A 17505-nucleotide genomic window follows, 5' to 3' on the forward strand; every position below is an offset into this window, starting at 1 on the left:
AAAATGTTTTGAATCAAATTTAGAATTTAGCATATGACTTATCATAGAGCGGATTTGTCAGCGTCCTCCCACAATGCAGCGGCTTATGATTAGCCAAGTGTTTGCCTGTTTTGTCACCTGTCTTCTGATTGATTCAGTTTTGTTGCTCAAAATGCAATGCGCCTTTATTACTAGGTATGTTACCAGTCTGTAAATGAAATCCGTATTACTGTCGCATAAGATGAACATTCGATGCTGTAGGTATATTATGCAGCTCTTCCTGAAGTAGTGTGGAGATTGCACATCTATATGTTTCTTAGCTAAAGCCAACTATTTGAATATAGTTGCTTTTACTTGGGTTTTATGGATTGTATTTTATCACATACTATTAAAGAAGTAAAAAGTGGGGTGTTTTCTTAACCACATTCAATAAATTTTTTCTGCATTAACTATTTCTCTGAGAAGTTTAGTGTAAAAGCAGATTCCCCTTCAAATGTGTTGTTGTGTGTTGCTTTAGAGATGAGAACCAATTAAGCCATACTTGTCAAAAACATCTTACTCAAAGCTTATACTACTCTTTATTTGTATTCATAATGATGAGGGAGGCATGACTTCATGTTTGCTTCAAGCACACGCTCACGCTGAGACGCTAAGTAGCCGGGCGTCAGCATTTGTTCACTTGCTGTGGGAATTCAGATTCAGATTTCTCCAGGTCAGAATTATTGTGTCTCATTAAAAATCATATCGAAAAGTAAAAAGTTATCTGCAACTTTTACAGAAACTTCTATTGCCTGACTTTGTTCCGCACAAGAATTACATTTAAACCATTTTATCCCGAAGCTGTGTATTATTTAGACTTCCACTAATTGCAGTCTTTCTTGCATTTTGAATCTCTCTGTAATTATTAATGTTCCTCTTCTGTCTTGCCGCAGTCATCGAGTCCGCTCCGTCTTCCCCTCCTCGTGCTCCCGAAACAGACTTCCTCCATTTGTGTGATAAACTGGACTAAATGAACAGAGAAATTGCTTTAGTCCAAGAAAAAAAAAAATCCTCTTAAAAATCTGATTAACCTCCAATCCTGCAAACTTCTAACTGAACTATTTAATATCGAGTGAGACATCTACATGAAGTTGATCAATTTAGCAGGATGTTCGGAGCTGGTACATGCTGAGTGAATCTTACCTGACCTCACTCTCTCATGGATAACTTTTCCTTTTAGATGGTTACTCTCGCTCTCTCTCTCTCCCCCTCCATACCCCTTTAAATCCATACACATACACACACAAGCCCCCCACCCCCTGCTGAGGCAGCAAGTGAAGCAAAATAACTCACTCTGCCACACAATCGCTCCTCCACCTCGCTCTAGGCACTGACTGCTTTATTTCATGACTTTTTTCCCCCCTTTCTCTTCTCTGCTCCCTCCTTTTCCTCATTGGTCCCATCATCGGTCCTGTATTTTTTTTTCTTTTTCCATACCATCGTAACTCTACTAAAACAAGAGCAAGGGACGTTGAATTGCTTGACCTTTCTCATTGTGTGGTCTGTGTCGACTTGGTTCGGCCCCACACATCAGGAATGTGTTTTTTTTATTTTGGACGCCTTTGTTGGGAAGGAATCGAACGTGTTACGTTCACCACAAGCTGTCGCACTGGCACCGGCCCGTGTTAGAGTTGTTCACTTTAGCAGCGACGATGCAAAAAAAAAACAGAGTTTCTCCTTGCTCAGTAAAAGCTGACACAGCATTAACCAGGCAAAAAGGCTTTCTTTAAGACACAATTTTACTGTACAAAATGTTTTTTATAGTTTTCACAAAATACATTTAGAAAGCTCCATTTTAAATAAAATTAAATTGAAATATTTAAGAGACAGCGTGTAGACGTTTTATCTCAGAAGCAATGCTCAGACGTAAACCCAGTATGTGTCCATGTTCTACGTACACACTGAAATAAAAATGCAAAACTCAAAAGAGCATGACAGATGATGCTAGAAAAACCCTCCCATGGTCTTCAATTATAAATAAGGACTGCGGGTTTCGACTGCAGTCTTACGAACTCGAAGCCAATATAGTTGAACAGAACGTGTTTACAAAATTTTGCAACACAAGACTAATATCTTTTTTTAAAAAAACATTGTGTACTAGATGAAATACAAAGGCTTTGGTCTGTTTTACAATCAACAATGATTAAATCTGATATGTACTTGTAAACAACTGCCAAACACTTAAGTTTAAAACTCTGTCAAGCAATGTTTAATCATAATTATAGGAATTAAATATTTCTAGTTGCACATTTTTTTTTTGACCATAGGACACTATAATACAACTATACCTAAGAGACAAATTGTACCTGACCCTAAAGAAAATGTATTTTATGATGCATGGAACATTTATAGAATATTCTGGGGGGGGAGGGGGATAAATGAAATCAACTTTTATTGGTGAAATCTTTCTGGAAGATTTCTAGGGAAGACAAGTACTTTACATTTTGACATAAACAAACTGGATTATATCGAAGATGCAGTCTACCATTTACAGACTACAGGGTTTTTTTGCACCCGTGTTTTCCACATTTAACGTTCTTCGTGGTAATCAAGTGTCAATCCAACCACCAAAGCAAAAGGGTCCGAGTTGGGTTGCGTGTCGCACCTTCTTTGCACACTTGAAGCTGTTCATAGTGATCCGTGTCTAATAAGCCAGCAAATGCAGGCTCACGTCAGAGGAGCCAAGACCACAGCCTCAGTGGGTGGATCGAGTTTGAGTTTCCTCTGCTAAAATATCCATTCGCAAGAAATAAGACCAATAAATAGTTGTTGCTTCTTTTGTGTTTTTTTCTTTGACACAGTAAGAGTCTTCCCTCCAGCTTTTCGTCTTTAATGATATGCAACAGCGTCCAGAGACCATGCAAAGGCTGGTAGAAAGTCTTGATATAAGCAGATTAAAAGATAGTCATGGCAGAATCTCTCAGGTTCTCCTCTCTCAAACAAACGCAAGACCAACATGGTTTTCTAGCAGTCCATCTATCAGTACTTGATCTTGGTTTTTCATATTAACATACAAATGGCCATTTACAAACACACCAGAGAACAAAAGGAAACAATGACTGAAGTTGGAAATAGAAAAAAAAAAAAAACAGATAAGAAGTTTTTGTTCCATATAAATTTAACACCGGGCACTTTACAGAGGTCCATTCCCCCCCCCCCCCCCCCCCCCCCATCTTTCCATCGTTGTTCACTCTTCCAAGTCCTCGTTTGAATGTGCCTAGAGCTACATAACAGCACACTGTCCCACTGGAAAAACAAAGCCCAGACGTCCCAAAGGCTCTCCCAGAGTCCCTTTAGCTCTCTTTTTTTTCCCCCTCCTCTTCTGTCTGTTGCCTCCTTTCAACCCTCTCTCGCCTTCTTTACTCTCCTGTGCCGTGTATGTGTGAGGAACACTGCCGGAGGGCGATGGTGGAGTGGGTGGTTACAGGGTGAAGTAGCTCTTCTCTCTACTGTAGTCTTGACCAGTACTGAGACATGTCAGGCTCGCTTCCTGGGACTTGGACTGGGACAGACACTCCAGGAGAGATGAGTCCTGTGAAGACAAAGAGAGAAAGATTGATGTCAGATTGGAAACACGTAAGGAAGTTTAAAAAAAAAAAAAAAAGCTGTCTAAATGCTAAAATTAGATGAGCAGGTTTACCATGCACGGTTAGTACGACAGTTAACTAACAGAGCATTGTGCTTTAAATGCTTGCAAATAGGTAGATGAGCATGGGCCTGCAATGAGTCACAAAGCTCTGCACGTGGTGGCTCGGTAAAATGCTTGCAAGCTCGATAAATTGAGGCTTTGGCAATGGCATTTAAACAGAGAGAATACAACAGCAAATGAATCAAATTAATTAGCAATTTAGCACAGAGGAAATGTGGTTATGCATGATTAACTCTTCATGACTATAACCGGTATATATGGCTCTCAGTAACATCCTAATGGGGTGGAACTAAACTATGGGCTGGAGTAGTGGGGTTGACATGATGGCCCAGAGTGGCAAAGAAATGAGCCTCGTTCATGCAACTGCGGAGAGAAAAATGATGTGCGATGTAGAGATATAGATCCTCAGACATTTAAACCAAAGGAAAAGGAAACTTGGGATGACAGATCATGAATCAGACATGACTCTGTAGTATCCCCTGATTACTGGAAAGGTGGCAGATATTTCAAAGAGTGCAGTGTTTGCTTTTTTAACTCCCAAGCAGGCTGCTTTAAAAATAAAAAATTAAAAAAGTGAAATTTTCTGCCTACCTGTTGAGGTGGTACCAGAAGTGGTCATAGATTGGCTGTTCATATGTGCCTGCATATGAGGGGGCGTGTATGTTTCGTAGCTCCGCCCGTTCACAGGCGGACTGGTAGGCAGCATGCAGGAATAAGAGGAGGTCTGGCTGGGCTAAAAATGAGGAGAGAATGTTACATTAGCTTAGCCAACCATAATTTGCAGCTCAGTAGTCTGTAATCTAGTTTGTCTGCTTTTAACACTATCAAATTATTTCACGAATCCTTTAGTTACAGTATGCAGGCCTATGTAATTTTGTACTTTTTTTGCCACTCTTATAGTCACACCAGTCACTGTAAAAACCCAGCTTTAAATTCATTTTATTTAAGCACTCGTATGTAATGTATGCAGAGTATTTGACTTACTTGCATAGGTAGATTGTTTGCCATGGTGAAGCTGGGCATCGGCGGCAGCGCACTGTAGGTGTTTGTGAGTGCGGTGTCAGGTCTACCCAGCATTGACCCCGAGGTGAAAGACACTGTGGATGAAAATGAAAACTCGCTTGAAACCGCAGAAATCTCACACACACTGAGCTCCGGTGAGAGAAGTCATCTCATTAGCGTTAAGCAGTGCGTGCGGAAGGTGACGCCTTATTTGACAGGCTGATGGGCCCGGACAGATAGCTCTACAGCGAGAGCCTCAGGTGATTGACTTCACGAGCTTCAGCTCTGCCGGTGTACCCTCGTGCCTGATTCGGTAATTGCTCAGATAGTCAGCTGAGAAGTTTTGCTCAATCATCCATCAAAGGGAAGCAACGGCGCTTCTTCATGCGAACTAGAGCGCACAGCCACCGAGGCCTCCTTTGCCCTTTTTATATGAATCCGCAGGTTGTGGCATGATACTGTTTAGTAAATATTTAACCCACTGAGCCTATGGAACCCATCACAGTATTAATGCATTAAATTTTTTTTTAACAAAGTAGTGTGTGCTTGTGCAGCGTGTGTGAAGTAGGACTGCACTTTTAATAATTTCAGTTGAAAAATTAAATTTAAGTATTATTTTACCTTACTGGGCATATGGTCAAAGTAATATCTCTGATTAGGTTGACCTACCCGGTGTGGTGGGCTGTGGAATGGCCTGGTAGACGCTGGTGCCGAAACTGCTGCTGATGGGAATGTGACTTGAGGAGTTATTGGCCTGCCGGCGCTGATTCCGCAGCTTCTCCTCTCGCCTCCACTTTGCTCTCCTATTTGAGAACCATACCTGCAGATGAAGGATGGGAAAAGCATAATTTTAGCTTCAAGTTTAAAACCTCTTTTAAACGTGCTCATAAAAGTTGCGATCACTCACTTGTATTCTTGCCTCGGGCAGGTCGATTTTCGCTGCTAGTCTTTCTCGCGCGAAAACATCTGGATAATGAGTTCTTTCAAATTCTGCAGTGGGATTAATCACACAGGTATAAGTGTTAGTAAATATAAGATTAGGTCAAGGGCAGTTAATTTTATTCAGAGCTATTAGTGAAACAATTGCGTGTCTTTCGCCCTGGATCCAAAACATTAGGTTTTTAATTAGGCTTCTTATTTAACGCAGTGTAATGAAGAAATGTAGTCCCTCACGCAGTTTGCGTTTTCTTTGAATTTGCTTACAATAACCAAAATGTTTGTATTGTGTTATCGATGAAACATTAGTCTGGGTGTTTAAAACGAATTATACAAATTATCCACTGCATATTTGACCTTTTTCCAGTGCTTCGATTTGCTCCTGTGTGAAGGATGTGCGATTTCTCTGTAGTTTCCTCTTGAGCTGCAGACGCATCTGTGTCTCCTCTGAATCCTCCCCGTTCGAGCTGATGGAGTTTGTGTTTTCTCCTGCACCGTCCTGTTGTTGGCAGCCATCTAAAAAAAGGAGAGAGAAATTAATGGAAATATACATTCACTTAAGCTTAATTGAATAATTAATTATCGGGGCTCGTGTCGTATCAGCCTAGCGCTAATTGTACAGACCTCGGTGGTACATCATTAATTAAAGCACCCATCATGGTTAATTTGTTTCAAAATTGGAGGAATTATTGCAATTTCTTCCTAATGTTTGCCACTTTACAGACGACTGGCTGCGTGAAAAAGGAACAACATCAAACCGGCTTCGTGGTTAAACTGTTGATAAAATATTGTGGGAAAAACAGGCTGGCTAAGGGGAAAGCTCCGCGTACTTATCGTGTCCCAACAATGGCGTGTGTTCTCAAAAGGTTAAGAGAAATGTGACAAGATGTGCTGAGCCTCTTTTCAGAGCCTATGAAATGTATTTAAAACCCAAACTCTCTACACAGCTCCAAAACCCCCTCCCTTTTTCCTCCAGGACAGAGCAGTGCCTCAATGGCCGTTCCCATATGGGCGTTGGTATGGCCATTGAGGTGACCACCAACTTTTGAATAGAAGAAGACGCTTTTCAGAATGATACAATGCCTTCAGGAGTAAGGGAAACCATTAAACTATGGACACAGCCAGGGACGAGCAGTGAGCCCTCGGTGGGTGTAATATATGGGATGGGATGGGATGGGATGGGGGTGTGTGTGTGTGTGTGTGTGGAGGGGAGCTTTTGGAGGAGATGACAAAAGGATCCCCTCTCTCTGGAGGCACACAGGCTATAGTACTTTGGCATTGTGCGCACGAGGATCCCAGTCAACAGAGCTTTGAGTCCAGTGTGTTAACCCTTATCCACTACCATCATTAATCACGTCCCCCGGCCAGCTACACGCCAGTCAGGATTTCTGTCTTCAATTGGAAACAAATGAGTGAGGAGAGAGCATGCAACCCCCTGAACAACCAAAATAAGGCCAATCTATTCACTGCTGCTGTTTGTCCGCGGTGGGCCTGAAGGCCCCTTCACTCGCAGGGCGAGGCTTATCGACTAATGTCTGTCTTGTTGTTGGACATCATTACCACACCAAGAAGTTAATGCGAAATTAAGCAGCGGGTGCGTTGATAGAGGTTTATGTAATATCTCAACGATGGCGCTCTGGGGCCACGAAGTGGCATTTCAGCATTTTCTTTTTCAGAGCAAATTTTATTTGTGTTCTAAAAAACCCAGAGCCGAGCAGCTGGAGCCCTGTACTCCAGGTTGTTGCAAAACTGGGGAAAAGGTGCAAAAAAGGCCGAGTAACTGTTCACCTACGTGGATTATAAGATCAGCCAATTACTTAATGTGTTTCTATGAACTATAGAGCGATAGCACAAAATAAAACACGTGTTTGCCTCATAGAAAAATAAACCAAATTACACATTTCCTCATAGTTCCGCTGCGTGCAAATTCTCCCTGCATCACGCAGGCCTCCAAACACATTTAGTGTGTCTATATGTGTCCGTTTTTGTTCAGTGAAGGAAACCTGATGGGACACATTTCTTGACAATTTCCATTGCTGCATAATAGCCAAAGTATTCTTCTATAGGCCAATAGTTTGTATCCACGCTATTTGTTTCTTCACTCCGGATAATCTATAAAAAGGAGTGAATGTGCAGCTATTATCCATGCGCCAGACCCACTGACGCTAGGATGGGATTTGTTTTCTTTATAAAAGCGCTGGGAAATAAACTCATTCTTTAGTATCACGATGTCTCAGCCAGTGAGGCGGAAAAGCAGCAAAAAAAAGAGATACCGAACCAATTGCGGCACCTTTCAGCTGCTGAGACTGGATCAAAACACTCTTGAGAAACCGCTTAAAACTGAAAGAGAAAGTGAGAGACTAAATCCTATAGACGGGATTTAGAGCCATATAGCCAGCGACTGAGCATGAGAAAGAGATGAAAGACAGCATCGGTGTGGAGTTTTATTCGTTTCTCTTTGGATAGAGTTGTCTTCTTTTGGGGCCCTGTCACTCTCCATGTAGCCATTATATGTGCTTACTCGGCTGTCTGATTGAAAACATATTTTCGTTCCCTTGAAACAACTGTTTTACCCAAATACTTAATCAAACACAACTTTGTTATATTTAGATTTTTATATCATTGTTATTATTATTATATGTTTTATTTCTGGAGATTTTTTTTAAATCTAGGTTGCAAAACAATATATACAACAGATGAAAATGATGATCATTATTATAATTAAATACCTAACATTAAATAGTTACATCTAATAATAATAATAATAATAATAATAATTATTATTATTATTATTATTATTATTATTATTTAAATTAGCCGTTATAGCTTCATCATTAAATGAATTATTTTAGCCATGAATATGATCTTTCCCGCTTTACTGCTCGTTGACAGCCCCACGTGACCAGTTGCCGTCACACAAATGCTAATTTGTTTTTGTTTTTTTAGTTAATTTATTAAATCTTGTCGGACTTAATTCCAACCCTTGCATTTCCGCTTTACATGTGCAAATAAACCGTGATCGCAAACTCCTGCCTGCAAAGTTGTAGTTTCTTATAAGAAAAGCTGCTCTGTATTTGGCCTGCAGTAGGCCGTCAGGAAACCCTCTGAAGTGGAACATTTCCACAGCAGCCTCACCATCTCCACACTCCTGCATGTTGCCATAATGAGAGACAAAGCCCTCTCTAATGAGCAATTACACGTAGTGAGGACTGTTCCCATAACTAATCATTGCGTGTGAAGGAAAAGCATTCCTTTGTGCTAACATCGCCGCACACAGCTCTCCCCCGGCTCCCTGCCTCCCCATCGGGGAGGAAAATGCAGGCTGTTGGATGGACACCTCTGCTGAAAGGACAAGCTTCTGTCACGCACATCCATGTCTGGGACAGTGGAGACATTCAGAATGCATGCATGGCCTATGGCTTCCTCTGATCGACTAGTTTTACATTTTCAGTCTTGTTCAGAGCATCAAAAGCATGACCATACAATACCTTCCTGCAAACAGCCACGGGTCGGAATCACCGGAAGAGTAGGCCGTAAACCTATTCATATTCATACATGGCAACTTGTGGTGACCTCACTAAGTTCACTTTAAACCTAATGCATTGAATTCAAATCAGATGCTTTTGTGGGTGACCATAAATGTTACTGCGTGTCAGCACACCACCCGGATGTATACTTCTTTTTTGGTAGAGAACCTCACAACTGTGCGTGCGTCAAGGTGTCTTTATTGCTACTGCATGACAATGAGGCTCACCTTGGTTGGGCTGCCCTGGCACTGATGTTCCGGGGTACCAGCCGGGCCGGGTCCCCCAAGTTCCTGTCTGACCGTTGAGCATTCTCAGCTTGTCATACATGCCATCTGCGCCCATCTGTTGCTTTTCACTAGCCAGGTTGCGGAGGACTCTGTTTATTGATGACACCTGAATGACAAATTACATATGATAAAAGTCTGGATTAGGATTGGATGGAGCGCAGCATCGGCACGTCTCTGCTCGTGCGGGCAAAACACGTGTTCTTACACGCATAACGCGAGCATTATAATCATAATAAATATGTACAGGAAGATGTTTCTGGCAAAGCGCACAAATGAACAACGAGCCCCATCAAAACCGAGCGTATGTTTGGCTGATCACATACGCAGTAATGTGTGCCCCACGCTTTGAATCGCAGTGCACTTAATAAGACTGAATGGTTGGATGCCCTTCTCCTTTTCCTCCAGTGCATGAGAAAAAAGTCATTTCATGTGGCAAATTAAATCATGCACACAACTTACAGTCAATACACTTACACTGGGTATATTGTCGTTGGTGCAGATCCCCTCCGACAGAAGTCTGTCACGGATCTCCCACGCAAAGATAGACGGACACTCCCGCTTGTACTGCGCGATTTTCGCGACCACCTCTGGAGTGGCGACCCTGGGCTTGCTGCCGCCTATTGCTCTCGGTCTTATGGAGCCTGTTTCATAATATCTACCAAGGATCTTGCTCACACAGCCGTTGGATACCTGGACGGGAAACAAAAGACACAATTCACATACATTATTTACGACTATGAACGGAATTGCTAAGATGGCTCAAATAATTATCACCTTTTCACTGTCCAGCACTTGGACTTCATCATGGGTCTATAAATACAGAAAATATGCCTTGAATGATATATTAGGCATTTATTCTTTACAACAGCAGGCAGATTACTTTTCCGTTTGTTGTCCTTAAAACATTCCTTTAATTGCAAAGTAATAAGTGGTTTTACTGGCTTAAAGCGGTCGTGAACTGCTACTGGAAACCTGGCTTTAATTGAAAATTCAAATCGGTTTGTTTTCAATATTTTTGCTTTTGGATATTATTATTAATTTCCTTGTATTCACTGAGACCAACGTCTCTATGAAGGCGTTTTCTGTTCATAAAAAGGAGTGGGATTGTCACCTGGAGTATCCTGGAGATGTCGCAAGGTCGAGCACCACTGTGAGCAAGTTCAACTATTTTCTGCCTGGTGGAATCCGGCAGCGGTCTGCCATTAACAAACACACCACCAAGCTGGTTTACGCCACTGTGACCTACATGGAGACAAAAGCACCGGAGTCATCAAATCATGTCGCAGCTCCTCTTGAAATATATGATAAAGCTAACGGCTTCCAAGTAATGGTGAGCAGAATGATTTAAGCGTTCAGAATAATCGAGTTATAGATGCAATGTGATATGATGCAGAGCACACAGCAATAGAGAAGTTTCACAATAAACTCTCACACGATTTTATAAAAATATCTTAAACCGGAGTGCACTCCAGAAATCTTTTTTTAAGCTGTTGTGAGGTTCGGCGCATCATCAGCTATTTAGTAACACATGCAAAAACATTGATCAAACCACAGCAGCACGACATACACCGAATAAAAAAAATATAGAATTTTTTCCTCATAGTAATTTTACAGCTCAGTCGATGATCTGGTCAGAAAAAACTCATCCAATCCTGTAGCAAACCGGCAAACTTGGGCTTTAAAACACCCGCACCGTTATCCACTCCCATCACCAAGACCTGCACCTCTCTCACAAACAGTGCTTTAAAACAATAACCAGCCACACCGACGATCCCATAAACACTCCACTACAATAATGTGTTAAATTAGCATCAATTCAAAAGTATCTTGTAGGAAAAACGATATTAAATCGCTAAAATCCTTCCCATGACAATCCTTTATAAAAAACATGCCATAATTACGCATCAAAAAGACAAGGAAACAATAAGATTTTAGCTTTAAAATATGAGGTTTTATTTTTGCTTATTGTCTAAAAAATTTAGTGATATTTAGAAATTATCCTTAAATTATTGTATGGAATCGCTCTAAAGCACAGAAAAAGCCCGCAAACCTGAAGCCAAAAGGGAGAGCTGACTCCCCGGAGTGCCTGAGCTGCTCTCTGTTTCTCCGCTCCCTTCCCCTGCGCTGCCGCCCGGTACATTGACTCCGGGAGCAGAGGCTCCTTAGCAATAAATAAGCTCCAAATATAGAAGAGGGGGAAAATATGATGAGCCTGCCTGACATTTGTCTTTAAAATAAAGCTAGCTGCACGTCAAGTTTGAGCTTAATTTCTGGAAATAGGCGGAAGTCGCCTCGGATCATGCATGGGAGGCTAATTGAAAAGATCAGTTGGAGCACTTGTGGCAGGCATGTCACTTTATGACACCGCTCTGCTTTTGAAAATCGCATCGTCACGACAAATAGTAGCATGATAAAACGACCCTTTCTGTCTGCATTTGGATATCACTCAGACAAAATTGGACGCTACTCGTTTACCCTCCGAGGGAGACTTCGTTTTTAAGGTGGCCAGGGGCTACGCGCGGTCACACAAACGAGGGCGCGCCTGGATTCTTAACATATTAAAAGTGACATGCAGTTTTTCCCCCCCTTGTTTGTATTTGACAACAAATGCTCACAGCCACCGCAGTCCTGTTGTGTGGAATCGGTTGGCGTCTTCTTGCTGAAATGTGCCATAGGAGTTGGCTTTAAATGCGGACTTTATTTTATATAGATGACACAAAAGAAAGAAAGAAAATTAAAAATAGGGGGATCGGGCCTGTTTATAGCTACTTGAGTGAGAATAAACCTGTTTAACTGAGCAACATATCCCTTTTGGCCGCTATGTGTTATAATCTTCCTGCGTGGATCTGATTAATAGTAAATCCATTATCATCCCCTCCTGCTCTTTGGTAATTCCAGGATTAAGTGGAATTAATAGACTTCTTACGCTGAAATTGGCCTACCCACATTAAGCAGCCCTGCTCTGCGGGTTCTCCAGGGTTGCTCCGTCACCTCTGGTTTATAACCATCATATAAATCCTCCGGATCGATAAAACCCGTCAGATAACGACATCACATAAAAATCAAACTCTCCTAAGGTTAAGTCTTAATCATGGCACAATTCCCTCAAGTGCCCGGAGTCGATCTCGCCCGCTGGCGCTGATTATGCGCCTTGTATTCTATTGCAAGTCGACTAATAGGAAAACATATGGTGTCAATTTGGACGCTCCCCACTATATACACCCAGGAGTTATTAGCACAAAAGCCAGCGAGGCCGTCGCGACCTTTAGACAACCCAAAGGGCCGGGCCCAATGATATCTCCTCGGCAATTCGCACCAGACATCACACGCCAAGCCAGGGGAGCATCCTATTAACATCAATCCAGTGGGTATTGTACACAGGTTTGTTAAGGCTCTGTCATCTCTATAACTGACAACTGATAAGATTAAAAGAAAGAAATCACATTGCTGTGCCATTTAACGTAAGAAAAAAAATCTAGTAGGAGAAAAACAAAAGTAAGCCACTCGTGTTTTTGGGGGTTTTTTTCCCCCGCAGCGCTTTCTTATGAATCACAGCTCTCTACACATAAAACAGTCCACCTCTCACGTGGTCCAACATTGGATTCAAACATACTCGGACTAATGCGCACAGGTTACAGCACAGACACGTCATCAAGGTATATGGAGAATAATATAATAAAATTATTCCACACACCTTCATCACAGATGTCATACACCTCTTGTCCAGCAGCAAGAGAGAAAATGTTTCATGTTTATCCTTTTTGGTTTCAACACACACCAGGAACAAGACAAATCATTCATCTGCAAGAGGCCACTTTAAACACATGAGGCCTATAAGCAACTTCATCTACCATGTTTTGGGTTGGGGTTTTTTTTGATTGGCACCCACGACAATATGGTTGTTAATATTTATCTTCCTCTCTGAGTTCAGCCTGCACCTAACAGTGAGGCCTGCGGTTATAATATGAGCATTTTCTTTCTAGTTCATGCTGTCTGTCCGTGAAGAATATGGACTAATCTACATAAGACATTATTGCTATTCCCTCATGTTTCATGCAGGACTCTTCTCTACGCAGCTAATCTTGTATGCAGCCTGGCAGCCAGCTCTAACGCTAATGCAGACGGCTGTGCAATTATTTAATACCAACTCAAGCAGAAACAAAAATCTCCCTCTCAACCCAGCACCCCCCTCTAATCCCCCCTTCTCTCTCTCTCTCTCTTTCTCTCTCTCCCTGGAGAAGGAAGGACGACGTGTGATTAACTTGTTCAATAATAACTTGCCTACCTATCATTTGGGAGGGAGATAATAATAAATTAACAGCAATGAAAGCGCCATCAAATAACTTAAAAATATTATCATCCCTGCTCTTAAAAAATCCTGAAAATGTATGGCTGCACATGCATCTGCCCTCTTTAAAAAAAATCAAATTTAAAAAAATAGTGTTTCTGAAATGTATGTTAACAAGCAGTGCAATAAATAAATATAAAAGATAAAATTATAAATAGAAAAATGTCAGTGGGTGTTGCTTCCATGCAACCACATTGCGGCTGTAATCAAAAGTTTCAAAATAAAATATATAGAAAACAACTTACTGTTCTGCATCATTGAAGCTACGCCAGACTCCCACGTGGCTTGGTTGTGGTATTCTAAGCGTCACAAGGAAATAACAAAAGTGGTTAGCAGCAAATCAGAAAACTGGTGTACAGATCTGTTTTACTATTATTATTATTGTTTTAAGGTGTCAAATAATTTGCAACATTTCTTTGAACAACAAAAAAAAAGTTTCTCATGTCGTCCGATTTAAATTTTATTTTTTTTTAATTGCGGATCTGGTTCTTAAACATTTACTGATCCATAATTATGATTTTGTTTTGTTTTTTAAATAAAAACATCCTGAGTGTATGTATGTATTTTAATTAAACTTGCCTGGAAACAGAGTTGACTGTCCACGCTATAACAATTTAGTCAATCATCTGCCGTTTTCACTACTTAATGTCTCCCTATAGGACAAAGCAAAACAACACATTAGCACAGCCACAGCTACACTGATGTACTTACTGTATTTTCAGATTTATTTATTTTTTTTGCCCTACTTTTACAGATAACCTAAATTTTGGTGCCAAACAAATCAATTAAAATCGACGCGGGACAACATTCATCTTCGTTATTTTCACGTCTCTGTTAGGCCTGTTTCCGAAAGCACCTGTCACAATAAATCTCAGCTAACAGCCTAGCCATGATGTGATATTGGGCCTGTAACTCCTTTACAGCATTGTCTCTTTAAAAAAATAGTCCTGGTGTGCCCCCCCCCCCCCCCCCCCCCCCCCCCATTTTTTTCTTGTTAGTTCTTATAAAGAAATCAGCTCCTCATCGTCCCAGCAAGAGGCTTTAGTGTAGTTTTTAAAACTTGATAGCCTTCCTCTTGCGGAGTCTGTCGTGGAAACTGTACAGTGACACACGCTGTCTACCTCGCCTCACTGATCCGCAAAAGTCCACACCAGGAGGGGGTACAAAGCTGGTGTACAAAGCCTGCTGGACTCCCAACAATGCACCCCCTTTTCTGCCTCCGTATACCTCAAACCCGGGGCGAAAACTCGGCCTCCACGACTAGAAACACGCAGCTTCCCCTCTAAACACACCAACAAGTTCAGATTAATACAAAGAGCCGGAGGCATGCATCCACCCCCTCCGGGACCATTCACACATACACACAAACACATGCACTCTCTCTTTTTCACACACACACACACACACACACACACACACACACACACACACACACACACACACACACACACACACACACACACACACACGACCGTGACCCCTGCGCCGCTAGTGCGTGAATGTGGGGTTTTGTTTGCCCTGCTTTTATAGAACAAGATTTTTTTTTTTTTTTTTTGGAAAAGTAATTTCTTGTTATAAATATTTGGTGGTTATTTTGTGCTGCTGGTGCGGGTTGTAAAGCGGTTTTAAAGACACAACAGCGCAGTAGGGCGCTCAATTGGAAAAGACAAATGCATTAAAGAAGCTTCTGAATGGGGGAACAGATAAAAAGGGGGCCACGGAGGGAGAAGTCTGAAGTTTTCATTTTCTCTCTCCGTGCAAAGTTGTGTTGTGTGCAGAGTAAAATGGCCTGTAATGTCGACGTCTAACAGATTGTGTTTAGTCTCGGGCTAGTCGGTGAGATGCACGTAGGGACGCCGTTACGTTCAGATTGTGTAGCTTTCTTTCATGTTGTAACAAATAGCCTGCTCGGTCATTAATCAAATTCAGATTCCTTCACACTGGCCCGCATAGGCCGAGTTACCCACTGATCTTAAAGACACGGGAAACTTGTAAATAATACTACATATTTTTATTAGCCGCGACTTAATGTCACGGCGGTTTTAGCAGGTGTGAATATCTCTGTATGTGTGCGTGAAATAATAATAATAACAATAAAAATAAAAAGAGACCGGCTTCAGCCTGCAAATACACTGCTGCCAGTAGCTTATAGCCCTGTAAGGTCCAAGTGGTTAATCATTTATTTAAGGTCGAAAGCTCAAACGTTGTTGTTCCTGAGGTTAACTGCGATCTAATCTGCATTTCTTTCCCTTTAGTAATCCGCAACAACAATGTGTTAATTCAACATGCTTATTCTGACCGCTGGATCCTGCGCTCACAACATTCATACAAGGAAGGAGAACATGTAGGCCTGAACTACAGTGGCCCTGCTGTTGGCTAACAGACAAAATATGCACATGAAGGCGAATTAATTTTTTTTTTAAAAAGTCACATGTCACAGAAAGCATTTATTGCATTAGAGCTTAATCTGATTTAAGAGTAAAGGAGTAAGTTAACATAGAAAGCTACAGAGTGATTTATTCTTTCATTGCAGTTTTATTTTAATTATTTTATGTATTTTTTTCTTTAAAAATTATATTTAAAATTACAATAGAGGCTTTGCACTAAAATATAGGTTTTGCTTATTTACGTGGATTAAAAAAATAGTTTCAAAGCATCAACAATTTGTGCTTGTTTCTCGGTTTGTCTTTTATTAATTTTAAATTTTTTTGAGACATTTACTTTTAAATTTGAGGCCAGCCAAGGACTCTTTATCTGAGTATTTTAAAATACTCCACAGCTTGACTGCTAAAATGTAAAAGCAGTTCAGTCGCTGTCATTAAAGCGGAGAAGATTAGAGACAAGGAGTAAAGTTGTGTTATCCCCGGCACACAAACAAACACGCTGAACACGGGCCTCCTCAGCAAGTGCTTCATGAAGGCTTTTTTTTTTTTAAGAAGGCGCTTGGGTGACTCGCCTGCATGAATCAATCTGACACCTTTCCTCAACGGGTCATTGCGCCCCATTCTCCACGATGATCACTGTCCTGGCCCAACGTGACTTTTTACTCTTTGCTGTCATAAATAAGCAGCAAGCTATCCGTGGGCTTAAACACAACAACCAAAAATCGAGCAGATAAAACCGACAGAGACGCTAAAAGGCTGTTCGCACTTTTGAGGGAGTCCAGGCTGCACAGTCCAAACGATAAAACACTCTCTACCTCACACTGACCCTCCACTTACAGCCGCGAATAAACCCGATATAATAATAATAATAATAATAATAATAATAATAATAATAATAATAATAATAATAATAATTTAGGCTATCACAAATAATAATGCATAATTTAACAGCAACAAGACAAACTTTTAGTCAGGATCTCACCTTTTTGGGGCATCCTGCGTCGTTATCAAAGTCCTGGGTAAACTATGGGCTGCAGCCTAGTTGTCCACACCAAAGAAAGAGAGAAGGGGGAGAAAAAAGCGGCGACCAGGATCGCTCTCTCCCGGGAAGTTTCGAAGAGAAAAAAAATTTAGTTTCCAGTGGTCTTCGGCGGAGACAAAGGGGATATCCCTGCGAAGGAGACAGAGATTGACAGTGAACTCAGATGTCAGGACGCACGGAGTTTGGCGAGGATGCGCGCTGGCGTGTGAGAGAGCGAATGAGAGAGTCGGGAAGAGAGAGATGGGGAAGAGAGAGAGAGAGAGAGAGAGAGCGGAAGGAGGGGAAGAGGGAGGGAGAGTGAGTGAGTGGTGG

At 41.4% G+C, this 17505-nt stretch overlaps 1 protein-coding gene across 3 annotated transcripts; it reads right to left on the reverse strand.

Annotated features, from left to right (window-relative positions):
* Positions 1-3464: 3464 nt before the first annotated feature.
* On the reverse strand, positions 3465-17146 carry pax6b (paired box 6b). 3 transcript variants are annotated; one of them, XM_085353905.1, is made up of 13 exons: positions 17134-17146; positions 14013-14066; positions 13114-13137; positions 10531-10661; positions 10194-10229; positions 9894-10109; positions 9360-9525; positions 5963-6121; positions 5577-5659; positions 5339-5489; positions 4652-4764; positions 4259-4400; positions 3465-3550 (listed from the first exon to the last, which is right to left on the reverse strand). In XM_085353905.1, exons 1-13 carry the CDS (start codon positions 17144-17146, stop codon positions 3465-3467), a joined length of 1374 nt encoding a protein of 457 aa, XP_085210031.1. The 3 variants fall into 3 exon arrangements, with proteins under 3 accessions (XP_085210031.1, XP_085210048.1, XP_085210040.1); XM_085353922.1 differs by lacking the exons at positions 10194-10229; positions 13114-13137 and adding an exon at positions 9169-9178 and having other exon boundaries at positions 9382-9525; XM_085353914.1 differs by lacking the exon at positions 13114-13137.
* Positions 17147-17505: the final 359 nt, after the last annotated feature.

Source organism: Diplotaxodon limnothrissa, linkage group LG1 (assembly GCF_057381915.1).
Source record: "Diplotaxodon limnothrissa isolate DT_005_m linkage group LG1, D_limnothrissa_male_GT1.1, whole genome shotgun sequence".
NCBI lineage: Eukaryota > Metazoa > Chordata > Actinopteri > Cichliformes > Cichlidae > Diplotaxodon > Diplotaxodon limnothrissa.

Coding starts and splice junctions, on each gene's coding strand:
- pax6b (XM_085353905.1), bottom strand. Junction 5,660..5,962: donor AATCGAAGCACTGGAAAAAG/GTCAAATATGCA, acceptor ATCCCACTGCAG/AATTTGAAAGAACTCATTAT. Junction 4,401..4,651: donor CAAACAATCTACCTATGCAA/GTAAGTCAAATA, acceptor CCTCATTTTTAG/CCCAGCCAGACCTCCTCTTA.